The 21,111-nt window shown below is 37.8% G+C and overlaps 2 protein-coding genes and 1 long non-coding RNA gene across 10 annotated transcripts in view; 2 read left to right on the forward strand and 1 right to left on the reverse strand.

Annotated features, from left to right (window-relative positions):
- Window positions 1–144, reverse strand: part of LOC125145686 — a 14,188-nt gene extending 14,044 nt beyond the window's left edge. Inside the window, exon 1 of the long non-coding RNA XR_007144121.1 lies at window positions 63–144. This is a non-coding gene — a long non-coding RNA (uncharacterized LOC125145686). The remainder of the gene's footprint in view (window positions 1–62) is intronic.
- The window catches only part of LOC113656363 (major histocompatibility complex class I-related gene protein-like), a 20,504-nt gene extending 19,872 nt beyond the window's left edge, over window positions 1–632 (forward strand). Inside the window, exons 7-8 of one of the 2 annotated variants that reach the window (XM_047819476.1) lie at window positions 65–142; window positions 490–632. In XM_047819476.1, coding sequence (XP_047675432.1) covers window positions 65–141 — 77 coding nt within the window. In that variant the 3' untranslated portion in view covers window position 142; window positions 490–632. The remainder of the gene's footprint in view (window positions 1–64; window positions 143–489) is intronic. The other variant, XM_047819477.1, reaches the window with a different exon arrangement.
- LOC113656419 (major histocompatibility complex class I-related gene protein-like) overlaps window positions 1–20,936 on the forward strand; it is a 24,759-nt gene extending 3,823 nt beyond the window's left edge. The window contains exons 1-8 of one of the 7 annotated variants that reach the window (XM_047819478.1): window positions 13,256–13,468; window positions 17,692–17,964; window positions 18,071–18,358; window positions 18,440–18,724; window positions 18,868–18,990; window positions 19,080–19,151; window positions 19,397–19,498; window positions 20,652–20,936. In XM_047819478.1, the coding sequence (XP_047675434.1) occupies window positions 13,393–13,468; window positions 17,692–17,964; window positions 18,071–18,358; window positions 18,440–18,724; window positions 18,868–18,990; window positions 19,080–19,151; window positions 19,397–19,497 (1,218 nt within the window). In that variant the 5' untranslated portion in view covers window positions 13,256–13,392 and the 3' untranslated portion in view covers window position 19,498; window positions 20,652–20,936. Of the gene's footprint in view, window positions 1–13,255; window positions 13,469–17,691; window positions 17,965–18,070; window positions 18,359–18,439; window positions 18,725–18,867; window positions 18,991–19,079; window positions 19,201–19,396 lie in introns of those variants that run through there. The other 6 variants (XM_047819479.1, XR_007144107.1, XM_027167686.2 and 3 more) reach the window with 6 other exon arrangements.
- Window positions 20,937–21,111: the final 175 nt, after the last annotated feature.

Genomic DNA, 21,111 nt, shown 5'->3' on the forward strand with positions numbered 1-21,111 from the left:
CTCAACAGAGTAAGTATGGTGTATTTTATTACTTACGTATGTGTACACCTGTGTGTATTTACAGCTGATCTGGAAGCGACGGGACATGCGAATGGACATGAGAAAGAATGTGCGAGTGGACACAAGAATGGCATCAACTAAGGTTGTAATGCATTAATATTTTAAAGCTGAATGTGTTGATGGTGAAGTCTTCAGGACAGAAGAGTTTACTCTTTGTAGTTTATTAGTAACTTGACAGGAGGGGGTTTTATTTAGCGGGTTTGTCATTTGAAGTCATGTTCCTGACCAACCATACTGCACCATATCAGTAATTGCACTTATTTTAAATTCATTTATTTTCATCATTATTATTAATAAGTAATAATAATTGATCAATCCTTCAGCCCTGTTTCCTGTTTATTATGTAATTGCATTTTAATTAAATTCATTTTCAGACTTCTTTAAATCTGGTCATGTTTGTGTTAGTAATGTTTCTCTTTTTCTTTACAGCAGCATGAAGACAAGGATCTCAGAGCAAATTGTCGTAACTCAGAGCCGCCTCCAAGTCGACACATCGCAGGGTGATCTCCACACTTAGACTTTTTGGTTACTAAAGACCAAGTTTTAGTTAGACTTAACTGATAACTCTGTAATTTCTACAAAAAACACTGAGAAAACTCCTCAGACCTGGATGAGAATGAGCAAACTTCTTCATTGTGGTCAATCAGCCAACAATCTTCTACGAGAAATTGCCAAGTTGTAAGTAACAAATGAAAACCCCAAAAAGAGCATGTCATGCAAAAATCAATGAAAAACAAAAACTCTCGCGACGTTTTTGCAAAAGTAAAAAACGCACACACCTCCACACACACGCGCACGCGCACACACACCATATGCCCATTTATGGATTTTCCTCCCCTTAGTTCTCAGGGCCTAGGTCTGTGAACCAATGTCTTTTTCATTCTACATAACAAGTTATCGCTATGAGCTAAGGTCTGTGAACCCTGGTCTTCTTCATTCTCCATAACAAGTTTGTATTTGTTATTACAAATGTGCTCAAAAGAGCCTTACTTCTGTAACGAGTCTGTCTGTATTTTCCCTTGTTTCTGTCTGCCGTCTTTCCCTGATGTTAATTGTTGACCCCGCCCACCTATCTGTTACCATGGACATTAACTACACTCATTCTCTTCCCTAGGTGTCTTGTCTTAGTCTGTGATTGCCTCCGTCTTGTGATTGGTTCTTGTTCCCTATATATACACTGTTTGTTCATTCCCCTGTTGTGAGTCGTTGTTAGTGTTTGGTATATTCTGTTCCTGTTCAGTGTTCTGACCTGTTTGGCCTGCCTATCTGTTTGTTTCTTGTTTTGGTTGAGTAAAAGTTTAAACTGCAATTGGATCCTCACGCCTTTGTCTCACCATGTCGTGACAACTTCCTGGTCAAAGTGGAGGATTAATCCTTTTTTTTTTTTTACAGCTACAATGAGCAAGTTTCCTCATTTCATTTCTTGCTATTATATATGATTTCTACTGATTATATAATTGATTGTATGTTAGCTTTACGAGTTTGAATTATGCTAAAAGTTCTTGATTATTGATTATGTTGTATTACTGTTGTTACTAAGCCTTTGCTGTTATAATGCTGCTTTGTATTTTGATTTTCACTTCCTCACACATTGTTGATCAGAGAGCTCAGACTGACTAGGCCTGATGGCACGGAATCTGGTTACTTTTACTGTTTATGATTACAATAAACATCTTTGGCCTACAACATCGCCTATGTCACGAATAGTCACAGGCGAATGCGGATCCATATGCAGTAAATCCTTTTAACACACAAAACAGGAAACAAGTAACAGGTAACAAACAAGCAGGCAAAACAGAGCGGAACAGACAACAGAATACACCAAACAACGACTCACAACAGGGAAATGAACAAACAGAGTAGATATATGGAACAAGAACCAATCACAGACTAAGACAAAACACCTGGGGAAGAGAATGAGTGTAGTTAATGTCCATGGTAACAGATAGGTGGTTGGGGTCAACAATTAACATCAGGGAAATGACAGCAGACAGAAACAAGGGAAAACACAGACAGACTCGTTACAGCCTACACATGTCTTATGACAGCAATTGTAATATTTTGCAAGGCCTAATACTTTACTTTGGTTATAGTATTGTAAGGAATAATACTTTATTTCTACTAAGATTTTTTACAACAAAATGACCACGAAAAAGTTTTAACCCTCCTGTTGTCTTTTACATTTTAAATTTAATGTGGTACCAGAATTGGGTACGAATTTCAATTTTCATGCTTTTAAAAACAAATCCTGCATGTTTAGAAAAGCAGGTAAATTGAAGACCCTGAAGCTCAGTACTACCATCTGCTGGTAGTTCTGCCAAAAATTAAAATGATTTTTTTTTTCATATCGCAGATTTATGTTTGACACCCCTGTGTTATGGTCTATAATATAGACTCTATACAAACACAAAACTGACAAACACAAAGTAATTTTTAAACACTATTTTATTTAAGTCAGACCAGCACAATGATTTCTGAAATAAATAAAACAAGGTGAATAATATATTTAGAATCAAAAACTAAAGTGGCTTATGCATCATAAAAGCTGTTTCTTCGACAGATTGGAGTTGGTGTTTATCGCAGTAGATCGGACCTTCGAACCACAAAGACACAGCTTACATTTGACTAAAAGGTTTTTGTCTTTATACTCAACTAAAGTGAAATAATGAGCATATTTCCACTTAGAGAAACTCGTCTTGCTCTCGCCTCGACTCGCCGTTACTGCTGCACATACTTGAATAAACAGAAACACGGCCACAGTGCGGCATCTTGGTGTTTACAGGTTGGCATCCACCAATCCTACAATGTGTCACTGCTGTAAACAGGATAGGCTGTAGGCTACACTTTAGCCTAAATTAATTCATTTAAAATAGTAACGGGTTCGGATAAAGCGGTAGAAAATGAGAGAGAGAGAGAGAGAGAGAGAGAGAGAGAGAGAGAGAGAGAGAAAAGTAACGGACAAATGCACCATATGGTAACGCTAACAGAGTTACTTTATTTAAAAAGTAATGTGTTAGAGTATTAGTTACTGTCAAAAGTACCTGCGTTACAGTAACGTGTTATTGCCCAACACTGTTTACATTACAACATATTTGATTTATGAATATTTGATTTCTAGGCTTTGGGTAGAGAAACAAAGAAATAGAAAAAAGAAGCAATATTTAACCTTTAAGATTTCAGGGAGTGCCATGTCAAATTAATTTCTTTTCTTTTCTTTTCTTTGTTTGTTGCTCAGAACAAGTAGTCTAGGCCAGTGGTTCTCAAACTGGGGCCCCTGAGATGGTACCAGGGGGCCCCGGCTTTATGACATTTTATAAAATAATGAATTTATCATAAATTCCATGTAATTAAATCTCAGAAAAATAAAGCTATTAACCAACAGCACTACATTGTATAATTTGATATGTTTTGTTTAATTCAAATATTAAGTTTTGGAATGTTCTTTTGTCATCATTTTTCTCTTTTTTTTTGGGGGGGGGGGCAAGTAGGGATGCACTGTATAGAAGGGGGGCAGTACGCTGAAAAAGTTTGAGAACCACCAGTCTAGGCCTAGTCTGACACACACACACACACACACACACACACACACACACTGTTATGTCATTTTCTATTTTTGTTTTCTGTTTTGGGAGGTGTCTGTGTTTCTGTGCAGGATGAACACCGATTGGTTCCTGAGGTTTACCTGGTGCCACACCCTGCTGGTCAGCTGACTCCCTGCGGCCTATAAAAGGCTCCATCGCCCATTCCTGTTTTAGCTTTGTGACTCACTTGCTGTGATTGTGTTACTTGTTTGCTGCTAGTTACTATTGTGTGTTTGTTGTATTTGTGTGTTTAGCCATTCCTGTTAATACTGACTCCTGCCTGTTCTTTTTTACTTTGATTCTGAATTGCCCCTGTTTGGACTTATTAACTAACCTGTAAATATTTGAATATAGTATTATTGGGGAGGTAGGGAGACCGATGCCATTTTTGTTAGAACCTTTTATCGATTGTGTATTTGCTCAGGGAGTTAGGGAAGTGATTGTATTTTCTTTTCTTTTCTTTGCCAAGTAGGGAAGTTAAAGGGTACAACAATGAGCTGTTTTTGTTTGTTACTTTAGCCTTGTGGGCTCCTGAAGACATGGTGATTCTTCTCATTAAAATATTTTTCTTTCAGTTACCGTTTCTCGTACCCTTTCATGTTGCGCCTTCACCCTTAGACTGGGCGTAACACACACACACACACACACACACACACACACACACACAAATTAATAAATGGAAATTGAATAAATACTTTGTATTTGGTTATATTGTGTTCAGTGATCATTGGTGTGTTTGGGTGGGGGGTTGTAGATGTTACTCCTGATGATATCACTATCTAACGGTTAAAGCTGTATTCTCTGTATGAGTCCTGAGCATGCGCAGTTCACCTAGAAACTGTTTGAAGCTCGTGTAGGGGAAGCCCAAAACGCTCATAGCATCTATGCATGAAGATCAGCTCACAACACGTGTGTTATAAGTGGGTCAATATTCATATGAATCTGTCTGAAGTTTATATGATAAAGGATGATGAAGATGAGGAGGATGATGGCTGCAGTGTGTTTGTGTGTGACACTTTGTGTCCTCTCTCCTGCTTTAGGAGGTAAGTTTCCAATAAATGGCTTTATTTACCGTTATGATTTTTTCTGGAAATAACCTTATGCTATCATTCTTTATTTTTTTATTTAATATTAATTACAGAATAATCATGACGTCTAATCAAACTGTAACATTTCACACAATAGTAATATTTATATGTTAGAATTTTACAGTTTTACAGTATTTGAGTATTCAACACGCTTTGCTGTGTTCATGTAAAAGCTGATGATTCTTTTAGATCAAATCCATCCGAGTGAAGTCTGATCAAGAAAATCAGATTTTTCATACAAAGCAATTAATATGGAAAAGATCTCAGACAGGGAGCTAGAACTAGTGCAGAATATTGGATATTACATTAGATACTGAATATTAATCACATTATATATAATTAATTAACATCATAAAATGAAACATATTGAACATCTATTATTTTGGTTTAAAAAAATTCTGAAACTGTTTATTTCCCAGATACAGAAACACAAAATATTCAGTTTTACAGGTTTTTTATATCTATATTATGCTTATTAAGATATATATATATATATATATATATATATATATATATATATATATATATATATATATATATAGTCAAATTGACTCTGCTGATAATTGTATTTATTTCTATTTGTTTCTCTTTATTTATTGAATATATTGACATTTATATATGACAGTTTTATGATATTTTATGTATATTAAATGCTGCTACTAAAACTGGTGTATAAACTTAAAGCCTCACTAAAATACTCTCAGTGGTCACTTTATTAGGAACATCTGTCATCTCATGATGAAGGATCTCATCTCAGTTCTACATTCTCATGAAAACAGTGTGTTAAAAGTAGAGAGGGTGTTTCCTGTGTCGTGTGTCGTCTGTGCAAAAGTTTTCCAGTTTACCGCCCACTTTTTTGTACCCATTTTCCAATAACAAGTGATGCATGTAAATGAATTTAAAGAAATCATCTTCACCGTGCGTTAGAAACAAAGACATCAAATCGAAACAAATCAGAACAAAAATGATTAAATGTAATAAAAAATGTGAACAGATAGTAATAAAATAGTATGGGACTTTGAGTGAAGTTATCAGTTGATAACTGTTTGTTTTCAGCCTGAATATTTCAGTGGCATTTTTGGTGTTGAATGTAAGTCAAACTTACACTGAAAGGGTTCATCTCACATTCAGCACAGATTATATTTGTAGTAATGGAGGAAGCTGCACTGAGATCAGGGAGAGAGGCAGGGCTGTGTCTGTTAATATCCAACAGGTTAAACACCAGTGTACAATGCTTGTGTTGTTTCAGTGTTTTCTTAAAAAATAATGAACGAATTGTTGTCATAGCTTTCAGTTCTTCAGTAATAACAATGATGACATTGTGTATGAACATTCATTAAAAAGTGCACTAGATGGACATCAGAAACATGACCAAAGACAGTCAGAAACCAGATGATATCCAGTGAAATAACCAAAACAAACACACCCCTAACCCATATGGGTGTCACCCCTGTTTTGATAGCTCCGCCCCACACATACATACGTAACCTAGGCAACTATTATGGTGGAACCTGCTGGGGCAGCTGGCCGAGGGGATGCTACCGTATTTGCTATTTCTCATCCAGCTCTTATTAATTATTATATTTTCATAAAAGTCCACTATATTTTTTATTCCTATTTTCTTTTTCTTTTGTGAAAGTTCTTGACTTCGAGGGCAGTTGTCCGCATCCCTCATCAGGGCCACTCCTCCCACGTCAGGCCACAGATTCACTCTACACAGACTTTCGGATATAACAGGCGTCTGCTTACCGTAATGTTATGGCCGGGTTATACGCCTATATACACACACACACACACATATATATATATATATATATATATATATATATATATATATATATATATATATATATATATGTGTGTGTGTGTGTATATCTATATATATATATATATATCTATATATATATATATATATATTATATATATACATACATACATACATACATACATACATACATACATACATATACATACACATACACATACACAAATACATACATATATACATATATACAAAATGATTACCTGTATTGTATACCTATACTACATGATTACCTGTGTTAGTACTATGATTATCTGTATTGTACGCCTATACTATGTATGGTTATCATGACAATCACCTATAACTTATTCGCCCTACACTAAATTAATCACTTCTCTACATATAACCTAAAGATATTAAAGATATAACTAATCAGCACAGTGATAATACTCAATTCCGCAATCACCTACCAACCCTATGATATAGGAGTTCTGATTTATGATATGATTAATATGATTATGACATTAGCCGTAGTTGACTGACCAACCCGCAGCGTCACAGATGTCTTGGAGTGCCACTCCAGCGGACCAGGCCGTAGAGGCCGCCACACTCCGGGTGGAGTGAGCTCGGACCCCGAACGGTGTGGGGAAGCCAGAGGGCTTGTGAGCCACCAATCGCATCCACTACCCATCTGCTCAACGTCTGCATGGCGGCCAGGAAACCCTTCCTGTCAGGGCCGAAGCAGACGAGCAGCTGCACTGATTCTCTCCACGGACTCGTCCTGCGGAGGTAAGTGACCAGTGCTTGCACTGGACACAGTCGGTTCTGTCGCTTCTGTTCGGGGCTGTAAATGGAGGAAGCTCTGGAGCGGAGAAGGGTCTCTCCTACCTCGGTAGAGAGACCAGCCGCTATGAACTGTGCCCCCTCAGGGGCCACAGCCACAGCCTCCACAGCTCTGGGCGGGGGTGCACCAGGGTTCCGCCCGCCTGTGAGAGGAGATCCCTCCTGGGAGGAATTTCCCACGGAGGGCCCTCGAGTAGGGACACCAGATCCGCAAACCAGGGCTTGCCCGGCCATCGAGGTGCTACCAGACAAGGTGCTACCGCGACAAGGAGCCCCCAACACGGGGCCTTGGGACAGAAACGTTCAGTCTTTCCAAACATCCAAGGCTTGAAGGGCACGCCGCGAGACCTTGATAGAACGATATGGGTTTCCCCTGAGAGGAAACCCCTTGCACCGGAGCCACCACTGGAGGACGACATTTTCGATGACGCAATGCCTGGCGCTCCGACTGAGCCAGAATCAACCAGTCATCGAGGTAGTTTAAAATGCGGATGCCCTGGAGCTGCAGCGGGGTCAGTGCCGCGTCAACGCATTTAGTGAAGGTGCGGGGCGAGAGTGCTAGGCTGAAAGGGAGGACCCGATATTGGTAAGCTTCGCCCCCGAAAGCAAACCTCAGGAACCTCCTGTGTGCAGGAAGGATGGAAACGTGAAAGTACGCATCATCTAGATCTATTGTGAGGAACCAGTCCCCTGACCTGATCTGATCATGAAATATATTGGTGAGTATTGCTGCTCTAACTCTGGAATATCTCACCTGACATCAATACATTTAATCTCTTCTCTTCCTCATGTACTTTAGTCTGTCCAGCTTTCCCGAACATAACAACAAATGAACAACAAGCTGTGAATGGAAATGTGGCATATATTCCAGCTCCTGCAGGTATGTGGATATGGAATAAAAACACTGTCAATAATAATCATACGTAATTCAAAGCATTTGTGTGTAAATTTTAATTTTGCGGAGTTGGATCCCAAAACCTACGGCCACGACAGTTTACAGATATGAGATTTTGCTTGTTTGTTCAAATACAACTCCAAAATGTACGACTATGAGAGTTTACACACACAACGCTTGTTTTCACAACACCTCTTTTTCACACACGAAAACAGTCTGCAAAACAACTGTCAAAAATACGTCATCACGTTCACAGGCATTACTATCCGAGGGAAGATGAATCGATTCCACGTAGTGCGCATGCGCCCCGCCCTCTTTTAAACCACTGGCGCCGAAATGGCGGATCAGCAGCCAAGCGCTCACTCAACGTCTCAGCTAAGTTGGTTTTCCCTTCCAAATTCAGACATGTTTAAGGGTTAGTTATCACTAATAAAAGAGAGGAGTAATATTACAGAGATAGCTTAACTATAGTAAGTAAGATTAGCTCTCAGAGGAAGGTTACATTTGGTGCTTAAAGAATACAGCTGTTTAGGAGGTCATCACTGCGGTCTGTAGCATGATGAGATAGGCCTACATAAAAGAATTAGCAATTTTAAGTGTTAACTTACTAACAGCTGTGTACATGCACTGGAATACACAGGTCAACACTGACGATGAGTGAGCGCTTGGCTGCTGTTCCACCATTTCGACAGTGGTTTAAAAGAGGGCGGGGCGCATGCGCACTTCGTGGAATCGATTCATCTTCCCTCGGATAGTAATGCCTGTGAACGTGATGACGTATTTTTGACAGTTGTTTTGCAGACCGTTTTCGTGTGTGAAAAAGAGGTGTTGTGAAAGCAGACGTTGTGTGTAAACTCTCATAGTCGTACATTTTGGAGTTGTATTTGAACAAACACACAAAATCTCGTATCTGTAAACTGTCGTGGCCGTAGGTTTTGGGATCCAACTCCGCAAAATTAAAATTTACACACGAATGCTTTGAATTACGTATGATTATTATTGACAGTGTTTTTATTCCATATGTGGACATTGTGTAATGATTCTGTTTGGATTCTGTTTGGACAAGCAGCTGGTAAGGATACGAGCTGTCCCTCTGGTCCTGTTCCTGTATTCTGCACGATGATAAATAAAGTTAAATCTATTCTAATCAAGTCTTATCTAATAAGAAGCACGAGAACAGAAAATTGTGTTCTACATTTTAAAACTCAACAGAGGAAGTATGGTGTATTTTATTACTTACATGTGTGTGTACACCTGTGTGTATTTACAGCTGATCTGGAAGCGAATGGACATGAGAAAGAATGTGCGAATGGACATGAGAAAGAATGTGCGAATGGACACAAGAATGGCATCAACTAAGGTTGTAATGCATTAATATTTTAAAGCTGAATGTGTTCATGGTGAAGTCTTCAGGACAGAAGAGTTTACTCTTTGTACTTTATTAGTAACATGACAGGAGGGGGTTTTATTTAGCGGGTTTGTCATTTGAAGTTAAAAATAACCAAAAAATCTGAAGTCATGTTCCTGAGCAACCATACTGCACCATATCAGTAATTGCACATATTTTAAATTCATTTATTATTATTATTATTATTATTATTATTATTATTATTATTATTATTATTATTATTATTATTATTCCAATCAATCAATTCCGATCAATTCTTCAGCCCCGTTTCCTGTTTATTATGTGATTTAATGTAATTGCATTTTAATTAAATAAATTTTCAGACTTCTTTAAATCTGGTCATGTTTGTGTCAGTAATGTTTCTCTTTTTCTTTACAGCAGCATGAAGACAAGGATCTCAGACCAAATGACCACAAAAAAGTTTTAACCCTCATGTTGTCTTTTACCGGTGGCTTATTGGTTAGCACGTTCGCCTCACACCTCCAGGGTTGGGGGTTCGATTCCCGCCTCCGCCTTGTGTGTGTGGAGTTTGCATGTTCTCCCCGTGCCTCGGGGGTTTCCTCCGGGTACTCCGGTTTCCTCCCCCGGTCCAAAGACATGCATGGTAGTTTGATTGGCATCTCTGGAAAATTGTCCATAGTGTGTGAGTGTGTGAGTGAATGAGAGTGTGTGTGCCCTGTGATGGGTTGGCACTCCGTCCAGGGTGTATCCTGCCTCAATGCCCGATGACGCCTGAGATAGGCACAGGCTCCCCGTGACCCGAGAAGTTCGGATAAGCGGTAGAAAATGAATGAATGAATGAATGTTGTCTTTTACATTTTAAATTTAATGTGGTAACAGAACTGGGTACGAAGTTCAATGTTCATGCTTTTAAAAACATTTGACAAAACCTGCATGTTTAGTAGGAAGACATCTAACTACAGATGATCAGCAGCTAAAGCATTCTGCACACACGAGTCTGGAGGTGTGAGCAAACGTGCTAACCACCAAGCCCATAAGAACCAGCTGATCATTATTTGGAGTCAATCAGAATAACTTCAGTAATGAAAGACATATCATAATGACTTTTATTTATTTATTTATTTATTTATTTATTTATTTATTTATTTATTTATTTACCCTTTATTTAACCAGGAATAATCCCATTGAGATATGCCAATCCCATTGCCATATGCCCAGGTATTTATAGGTATTTACTCTTTCTACACCGTCCCCTTCTAAAGTTAAAATGGGTGGAATCACAAGTTTGTTATGAGAGCGAGTAAACAGCATATATTTAGTTCTCTTAATATTTAAAACCAATTCTAAATTTAACACTGAAAATTACAATATCTGGAAGGAACCTTGTAATAGCTCTATGGCTTTTTTCATGGACTGTACAGACGTATAAATAATTATATCATCAGCATATTAATGCAGTTTAGCTGCTTATAGTTATCTCATGACCTAAATCATTTATATAGATTGAAAATAAAATTGGTGCTAAAATTGATCCCTGGGGAACACCTTTCTTAATTTATAGTTTTTTTAAAGTGAAATTTTAGACTGAGACACACTGCGTCCTTTCAGATAAATAATTTTTAAACCAATTTATAGTGATTTTACTAAAACCTAAGCAGCTGAGTTTGTTTAATGATTTTTTTTATCTACAGAATCTTTTCTGCATTAGTTTGTGTGATTGGTTCATTTAGAGCAATCACAAGACTCATTTTAAAAGAGTTTGCATATTTATTTCTCCAAAATGTTCCTATTTGTTTGTCACTATATCACATTCATTGGGGTAAAAGATCTACCACGATTTATACAATTTTGAAACATACAGGAACATTTTACATATTTACATTTACATTACAACATATTTGGATTTATGAATATTTGATTTCTAGGCTTTGGGTAGAGAAACGAGAAGAAATAGAGAAGAGTATAAGAAATAAAGTAGAGAAGAAATAAAAAAGAAAAGAAGCAATATTTAACCTTTAAAATCTCCAAGAAAAAAAAGGCAAAATAAGGTTTCCTTGTTTTTTTTGTTTGTTTGTTTGTTTTTTAATCTATTTTCACTTCAAACTTCTACGTCAAATTAATAATTGTTTTTTTCTTGTTTTTTTTTTTTTTTGTTTGTTTGTTTGTTGTTGCTCTGAACAAGTAGTCTTGGCCAGTGGTTCTCAAACTGGGGGCCCTGAGATGCTGCCAGGGGGCCCCAGCTTTACGACATGATGAATTTATCATAAATTCTGTGCAATTAAATCTCTTTATTTGAGGGGGGGGCAAATAGGGATGCACTGTATAGAAGGGGGGCAGCACGCTGAAAAAGTTTGAGAACCACCGGTCTAGGCCTAGTCTGACACACACACAAACACACACATACACTCACACACACACACACACACACACAAACACATTAATAAATGGAAATTGAATAAATACTTTATATTTGGTTATATTGTGTTCAGTGATCATTGTAGTGTTGGGGGGGGGGGGGGGGGTTAGATGTCACTCCTGATAATATCACTGTATAACCCAGGGGTCGGCAACCCGCGGCTCCGGAGTCGCAAGTGGCTCTTTCATCCCTCTTCTGCGGCTCCCTGTAGATTTGGAAAATAAATATTTAATTTACTTTTTTTATGTTTGTTAGTTAGATTTTAAAAAAATTCTAAATTCTAAGATCATGATGCTCTTGTAACATTAAAATAAACCGTGTTTTATTTTATTTTTTTTGGTCGCTCAAAATATGCGTAATAACTGCCGACTTGCGAAATCCGACACACAGAAGCAGGCGCAGTTTTGGTTTGCTGCAGCCGGCAAGTAAATTTTTTGTCATGCAGGGCGTTCAAGTGTCACGCATTGAGCGTGACAGTCACGCATGTCGGTCTTTTCTCACGCTCTCCCACCGCACATCATATTCTCACGCAGAAAAACTTTTTGACTATCATATATAAGCCGCAGCGCCCAAAACGTATCAGTCCGCACTGCTGTCTCTGTGGAACCGGGCAGGAATCAAGCGCGTCTCAGTTCTTAGTCGTTCTTAGTTCGCCTGACACTTATCATCCAATCAAAAAAGAGTCTACACAATAGCCAATCAGAAAATAGCACTATCGGGGAAAGATTTAACGCAACATCCAATGAAAAAAAGCGAGGGGTTGGACATGTCATGCTTGCCTGTCTTCAAAACTTGAGAGCCCTGGTCATGAATACGAAGGACTCAATTATATATTAAACATATTATATATTATATATTATATTTAATATAATAATTATAATTAATATTATATATTATATATATTTTATTTGAAAGTAACCTTCAACCCAGCGTCTTTTTTCTTAAGGTTAGTTCAAACTGTTCAAAATATTTTTGTTTGTCTGCAGAAATAAAATTGCGTTTAATCGGTAGCAGTTAATTGATTTCATAAATGCAACACACTACAGTTTTTTCTCTACTTTCCATGAAGGTAAAAAACGATATATGCGGCGTTCTCTTCATTTTAGATGTCTAAAGGGTTTTGTGGCTCCCTGTGGTATTTTGTCTGTGGGAAATGGGTCCAAATGGCTCTTTGAGTGTTTAAGGTTGTCGACCCCTGGTATAACGGTTCAAGCTGTATTCGCATGCGCAGTTCAGTACAGTAGAAACAGTGTGAAGCTCGTGCAGGAGAAGCACGATACACTCATAGCATCTGTGCGTGAAGATCAGCTCACAACACGCGTGTTATATAAGTGGGTCAATATTCATATTAATCTATCTGGAGTTTATATGATAAAGGATGATGAAGATGAGGAAGATGATGGCTGCAGTGTGTTTGTGTGTGACACTTTGTGTCTTCGCGCCTGCTTTGGGAGGTGAGTGTCCGGAAACTAATCCGCAAGGAAAGTAATCCGCAAGTACTTTATAAAATCATTATAACAGAACAAAAAGACACAGAGATGTAAAATATTATTCTAAATACATGGCAGAATGTTTGCAGTTATGGATTTAGTTAAATTCTGACAAGATATTCATTGAATTTAATGAAAACAGGTCACTCCCGGTCTGAACGATGGCTTTGTTTCCCGTTATGTTTGTTTACTGAAATTAATCTTCTGCTTTTAGACTTTATTTTATATTATTTTGTATCTGGGGTCTGTAGAATTTGCTCATAGTATATGTATATAATTTATTTTTTTTATTTAATAGTAATTACAATTACAGAATAATCATGAAGTCTAATCAAACTTTAACATTTAACACAATAGTAATATTTATATGTTAGAATTTTACAGTTTTACAGTATTTGAGTATTCAACACGCTTTGCTGTGTTCATGTAAAAGCTGATGATTCTTTTAGATCAAATCCATCCGACTGAAGTCTGATCAAGAAAATCAGATTTTTTTGTACAAAGCAATTAATATGGAAAAGATCTCAGACAGGGAGCTAGAACTAGTGCAGAATATTGGACATTACTTTAGATACTGAATATTAATCACATTATATATAATTAATTAACATCATAAAATTAAACTTATTGAACATCTATTTTTTTGGTTTAAAAAAATTCTGAAACTGTTTTTTCCCCAGATACAGAAACACAAAACATTCAGTTTTACAGGTTTTTTTATATCTATATTATGCTTAAGTCAAGTTACATTGACAAGTTACATTGACTGCTGATTATTCTATTTATTTTTTTTATTTCTATTTGTTTCTCTTTATTTATTGCATATATTGATATTTAAATATGGCAGTTATATATTTTACATATATTAAATGCTGCTACTAAAACTGGTGTATAAACTTAAAGCCTCACTAAAATACTCTCAGTGGTCACTTTATGAGGAACATCTGTCATCATACAGGTCCAGCATTTCAGCTGATGTTCACAACAAATATCAAAGTCTGATCTCTGTGACTGGTATCAGATGGTTTTATTATGACTGAGTTGAGTTTACAGAGTTTAGTTTTTACTAATAAAGTGGATGGTGAGTGAATGTTTGAGTCTCATTGCGATTTTGGGTTCCTGTTTTTAAGAGTTCTACATTCTCATGAAACCACATGTGTTAAAAGTAGCGAGGATGTTTCCTGTGTCATGTGTTGGCTGTGCAAAAGATTTCCGTTTTACTGCCCACTTTTTTGTACCCATTTTCTCATAATAAGTGATGCATGTAAATGAATTTAAACAAATCATCTTCACCCTGCGTTAGAAACAAAGAAATTAAATCAAAACAAATCAAAACAAAAATGATTAAATGTAATAAAAAATGTGAACAGATTCACTTTGTTCCAGAGTGAAAATGTTATTAGTAATAAAATAGTATGGGACTTTGAGTGAAGTTATCAGCTGATAGAATTATGGTGCTTAATCATTTGTCCAAAGTAAAGAAAACATTTCCAGTGTAGGAATCACATTAGATCAGAATAAACCAGCCTCGAGCCAACAAGTCTACTGAACCCTGAGTCTCAAACAGAACTGCTAGAGAACGGTTGAGTTTGTCAGTTCAGTCAGATTCTCAGTTACAGAGAATAACAAGTAACATTATTTCTTTTTATTACTTCTTTTTGGGTCGTCTTTTTTCTATTTTTGTTTATTTTCAGCCTGAATATTTCAGTGGCATTTTTGGTGTTGAATGTAAGTCAAACTTACACTGAAAGGGTTCATCTCACATTCAGCACAAATTATATTTGTAGTAATGGAGGAAGCTGCACTGAGATCAGGGAGAGAGGCAGGGCTGTGTCTGTTAATATCCAACAGGTTAAACACCAGTGTACAATGCTTGTGTTGTTTCAGTGTTTTCTTTAAAAAAAAATAATAAAGAAATAGAGGAGATCAGGAAGAGGCAAAAACTTTTTAACAGTGCTGTAGATCAGTCGCTCTGCCATACATTCATATGGAACATTTACATTTACATTTACAGCATTTAGCAGAAGCCCTTATCCAGAGCGACGTACATAAGTGCTTACATCTCTAACATTGAATACATTAATGCCGGTTCACTAGGTTACATACTGAAGATACCATGAGTTTAAAACATTTGTTCAAAGTGACAATGAAAAAAAAAAGTGTTTCCTGAATAAGTAGGTCTTCAACCGCTGTTTGAAAATAGCCAGTGACTCAGCTGTCCGGACCTCTAGGGGAAGTTCATTCCACCACCTTGGTGCCAGAACAGAGAAGAGTCTTGTAGTAAACTTGCCTCTTACCCTGAGAGATGGTGGGACCAGTCGAGCAGTGCTGGTAGATCTGAGGGTGTGATGTGCAGTGTGAGGAGTGATGAGGGCTTTGAGGTAAGAGGGAGATGGTCCATTTTTGGCTTTGTAGGCCAGCGTCGGTGTTTTGTATCTGATGTGTGCAGCAGCAGGGTGGTGTGGAGAACGTTGGCAGGTTGAACACAAGCCATGCAGCTGCATTTTGGATCATTTGCAGATGACGAATTGCGTTCATAGGAAGACCTGCCAGCAGTGTGTTGCAGTAATCCAGTCTAGAAATGACAAGAGACTGAACAAGTACCTGAGCAGTCTGTATGGGGGAAAATGGGCGAATGCTTCTAATGTTGTAGAGAAGAAACCAACATGAGCGAGTCACATTAGCAACCTGAGAGAAAAAGGACAGTTGATTGTCCATTGTTACCCCAAGGTTGTGAGCTGTGGTTGAAGGGGAGATCAGATCATTGTGCAGGGATACAGCAAGGTCATGACCTGGGGATGAATCACCTGATGATCAGCAGTTCAGTTTTCTAGGATTGAGCTTTAACTGATGAGCAGTCATCCATGATGATATTTCTGCCAGACATGCTGAGATCTGATCAGAAGCTGTGGTATCTGAGGGTGGGAAAGAGAAGATAAGTTGTGTATCATCAGCATAGCAGTGGTAAGAGAACCCATGTGATGAAATAACTTCACCAGGAGAGTGAGTATACAGGGAGAAAAGAAGAGGACTGCGACCTGTGGGACACCAGTGGAGAGTCTGTGTGGAGCAGATGTCACTCCCCTCCATGTTGCCTGATATGCAAATCCCAAGACTCCTGAGGGTGGATAAGAGAGTCTTGTGGTTGACCGTATCAAACGCTGCTGAAAGGTCAAGGAGGATAAGGACGGATGACAGTTTGGGTGATGTAGCAACATGTAGTTTCTCGGAGACATCCAAAAGGGCTGGAAGGGCTGGAATGAGCTGCTTCAGACGTGCTGGCAATCACACTCATCCTCCAATTAAGAGTATCCTCACAAACTGCATCTCAGTGTGGTATAGCAGCTGCACAGCTTCAGACCGTAAAGCCCTTCAAAGGGTGGTGAAAACCGCCCAACAAGTCATTGGTACTAAACTACCCACCTTGGAGGACATTTTCAAAAAACGCTGTTTGCAAAGGGTGAGGGGCATCATCAAAGATCCATCTCATCTTTTTTTTGCAATTTTGCACCACTATAAAATCATGCATCCTTACACCACCCAAAAACTATCATTACACTTCTGTATGTCCATCCATATTTGTTCTGTTTATTTTGCGTGTATATATATATATATATATATATATATATATATATATATATATATATATATATATTTGTGTGTGTGTGTTTGTGTGTGTGTGTGTGTGTGTGTGTGTGTGTGTGTGTGTGTGTGTGTGTGTGTGTGTGTGTATATATATATATATATGGTTAGATGCTAACTGCATTTCATTGGCTCTGTACATGTACCTTGCACAATGACAATAAAGTTGAATCTAATCTAATCTAATCTAAAACCAGACTGTTGGGATCTTGGAGGTTGTTCTATGACAGATAGACAGACAGTTGATTATAGACAATGTGTTCAAGAATATTTGAAAAAAAAACAAGAGAAGTGATACCGGTCTGTAGTTACTGATGTCTGATGGATCCAGAGCAGGTTTCTTTAGGTTAGGAATAACCCTTGGTCTCTCCACCGATTATTGACAAGACACGCCCGTTTATGCTCATCGACTATACGTTTGTTTTGTTAGTCGCCCGACTCTTTTTCTGAAGCATTTTTAAAACATTGTGCTCTCCACCTTTAATGTAGAACATCTAAACCTACTTGCATTGTACTTCAATAACTTTCCATTCCCTCTCCTCCAGGTGAACACTCACTGTTTTACACCTACACGGCTCTGTCTAAACCTCTCAAGCTGCCTGGAATCTATGAGTTCACCGCACTGGGCATGCTCGATGACCGAGAACTCGACTACTACAGCAGTGAGACTCAGGTTAAGGTTCCTAAACAGGACTGGATGAAGGAGAAGATGGAAAAGGATTACTGGGATAAAGGAACTCAGTCCCGTAAGAGCAAAGAGCAGTGGTTTAAGGTCAACGTGGACATCCTGATGGAGCGAATGAGACACAATAAGTCTGGTTAGTTCAGTTTTATTCATCATTACTCATTAAATGTCAGATGTCATTTCTTTATGATTCTTAATGTCACACAGTTCTTATCTTTACTGCACTGTCTCCATTTCAGACCTTCATGTTCTTCAGTGGAGACATGGCTGTGTGGTTAAAACTGAAAACGGAACTAGTAAATATGTGAGAGGAATTGATGAGTACAGCTACGATGGTGCTGAGTTCCTCTCCTTTGATGATGAAAACTCGAGGTGGATCGCTCCAGTTCAGGCTGCTGAGCCGACCAAAAGGAAATGGGATGAAGTGTCCATCCTTAACACATACACCAAGAGCTACCTGGAGAAAGAGTGTGTGGACTGGCTCACCAAGTTCATGGACTATGGACAACAAGAACTGAGGAAATTTTGTGAGTATCCAGGAGTTTTTTCTTGAGTCACATTCATCTTGATAAATTAAGAAGGAAAATGAACTTTATATCTTCTTCCAGCTCCCCCAGAGGTGCATCTACTTACAAAGAGATCAGTGACTGACAGCAAAAAGCTGACCTTGACCTGCCTGGCCACGGGTTTCTACCCTCCAGATGTGGAGATGCGGGTGAGAAAGTCCACAACTTCCCTGCCTGAACATCTGGTAGCATCTTCAGGAGTCAGACCCAATGGTGATGGCACATACCAGCTGAGGAAGAGTGTGGAGATCCTGGAGGATGAAAAACCACTGTACACTTGTTATGTGAACCACATCACTCTGAAGAATCCTATAATTGTAGGTGAAGGTAAGTGGAGCATCGTTACTGAGCCGAGTTATTCTACTTACAGCCCGTATCAATAAAAACACAGTGGTGTAAAGAAAGACAAATGAATGTGAAAATGTAAAAGGTGTGATCTCTTACATTGCTCTTATTCTTATTGTTGCAAGGACAAGATTGCTTTGACTGCTCCGTAGCTTCGAGTGTTAGCATTGGAGCAGTGATTGGAGTTCTGTTGGTGCTGGTTGGGGTTGCTTGTGTCATCTATATTCTTTATTCCATGAAATATATTGGTGAGTATTGCTGCTCTAACACTGGAATATCTCACCTGACATCTATACATTTAATCTCTTCTCTTCCTCATGTACTTTAATCTCTCCAGCTTTCTTGAACATAACAACAAATGAACTACAAGCTGTGAATGGAAATGTGGTATATATTCCAGCTCCTGCCGGTATGTGGACATTGTGTAATGATTCTGTTTGGATAAAAACAAGCAGCTGGTAAGTATACGAGCTGTCCCACTGGTCCAGTTCCTGTATTCTGCATGATGATAAATAAAGTTAAATCTATTCTAATCAAGTCTTATCTAATAAGAAGCACGAGAAGAGAAAATTGTGTTCTACATTTTAAAACTCAACAGAGGAAGTATGGTTTATTTTATTACTTACATGTGTGTACACCTGTGTGTATTTACAGCTGATCTGGAAGCGATGGGACATGCGAATGGACATGCGAATGGACATGCAAATGGACATGCAAAAGGATGTGCGAATGGACACAAGATTGGCATCAACTAAAGTTGTAATGCATTAATATTTTAAAGCTGAATATGTTCATGGTGAAGTCTTCAGGACAGAAGAGTTTACTCTTTGTAGTTTATTAGTAACATGACAGGAGGGGGTTTTATTTAGCGGGTTTGTCATTTGAAGTTAAAGGTGTGGTCACCGATGTTTGTTGACATTTGAAATCACCAAAACAAACACGCCGATATCCCACCCCTGTATTGATAGCTCCGCCCACACATACATACGTTACCCAGGCGACTAACAGAAAGAAACGTTACATCATAGCTGAAGGGAAGAACAATACGATTGCAGATAAACAAACAAAAAAAGCGCCTTGGCGTCTTAAGTAAAGTCGGCCACATATTCACAGGTCGGAGTTTCCCGAGTCAATAACTCCTGAGCTAAGCGCTGTTACTACACAAAACGCGGTTGTAGCTGCCTCTCTACATTACTACGATTGAAAAGAGGTGTTATTTGTGTAGTAACAGCGTTTAGCCCGGGAAACTCCAATCTGTGAATATGTGGCCAACTTCCTGCTCCTTCAGTTCTCTCCAGCGCTGGAAAGCTGATCCTATATTAACACGTCCTACTTCTTGCCTTATCGTAAGTCTTTCACTTTCTTTATTAGTTTTTATCCTCCATGTCGATGTTAAAACTGCTTTCTGCTAATGTCACACATGCGCACTGAACACTCTATCCGCCCTATTGACAAGACACGCCCCTTTCTGCTCATTGGCTACATGTTTGTTTTGTTTTTCTTCAGTTAGTTGTCCTGACTCAGTTTCTGAAGCATTTCTCAAACATCGGAGACCGCACCTTTAATATATATAATATATATAATATATAATAAAAAAATCTCAGCTTGTCATGTTCCTGAACAACCATAATGCACCATATCAGTAATTGCAACATATTTTAAATTCATTTATTATTATTATTATTAATAATAATAATAATAATAATGATAATAATAATAATAATAATAATAATAATAATAATAATAATAATAATAATAATAATAATTTATCAATCCTTCAGCCCCATTTCCTGTTTATTATGTGATTTAATGTAATTACATTTTAATGAAATTTAAATGAAATTCATTTTCAGACTTATCTTTAAATCTGGTCATGTTTGTGTCCGTAATGTTTTTTTTTTGTTTACAGCAGCATGAAGACAAGGATCTTAGACCAAATGACCACAAAAAAGTTTTAACCCTCATGCTGTCTTTTACATTTTAAATTTAATGTGGTAACAGAACTGGTACGAATTTCAATGTTCATGCTTTTAAAAACAGTTGCCACAACCTGCATGTTTAGTAGGAAGACGTCTAACCACAGATGATAAGCAGCTAAAGCATTCTGCACACACGAGTCTGTATTATTATCAGTTTACGTCAATTCACTGCTTGCTGTATTCTTTAATAAATAAACAACTTGTTCTCAGCTATACATGTGTCTATTGAGCTTCTTCATTAGTATTATTTATTTATTTGATTTTATTTGTGGTATAAATATTTTTTTTTGCTTCTTGAGTTTAAAACATTAATCTTTAATTAGACTTTACTTCACACTGACCAAAACCTGTCAATCTGTCAGTGTTCACGTAGCTTGTGTGTGTCTGTAC

The sequence above is a fragment of the Tachysurus fulvidraco genome, chromosome 10 (assembly GCF_022655615.1).
Source record: "Tachysurus fulvidraco isolate hzauxx_2018 chromosome 10, HZAU_PFXX_2.0, whole genome shotgun sequence".
NCBI lineage: Eukaryota > Metazoa > Chordata > Actinopteri > Siluriformes > Bagridae > Tachysurus > Tachysurus fulvidraco.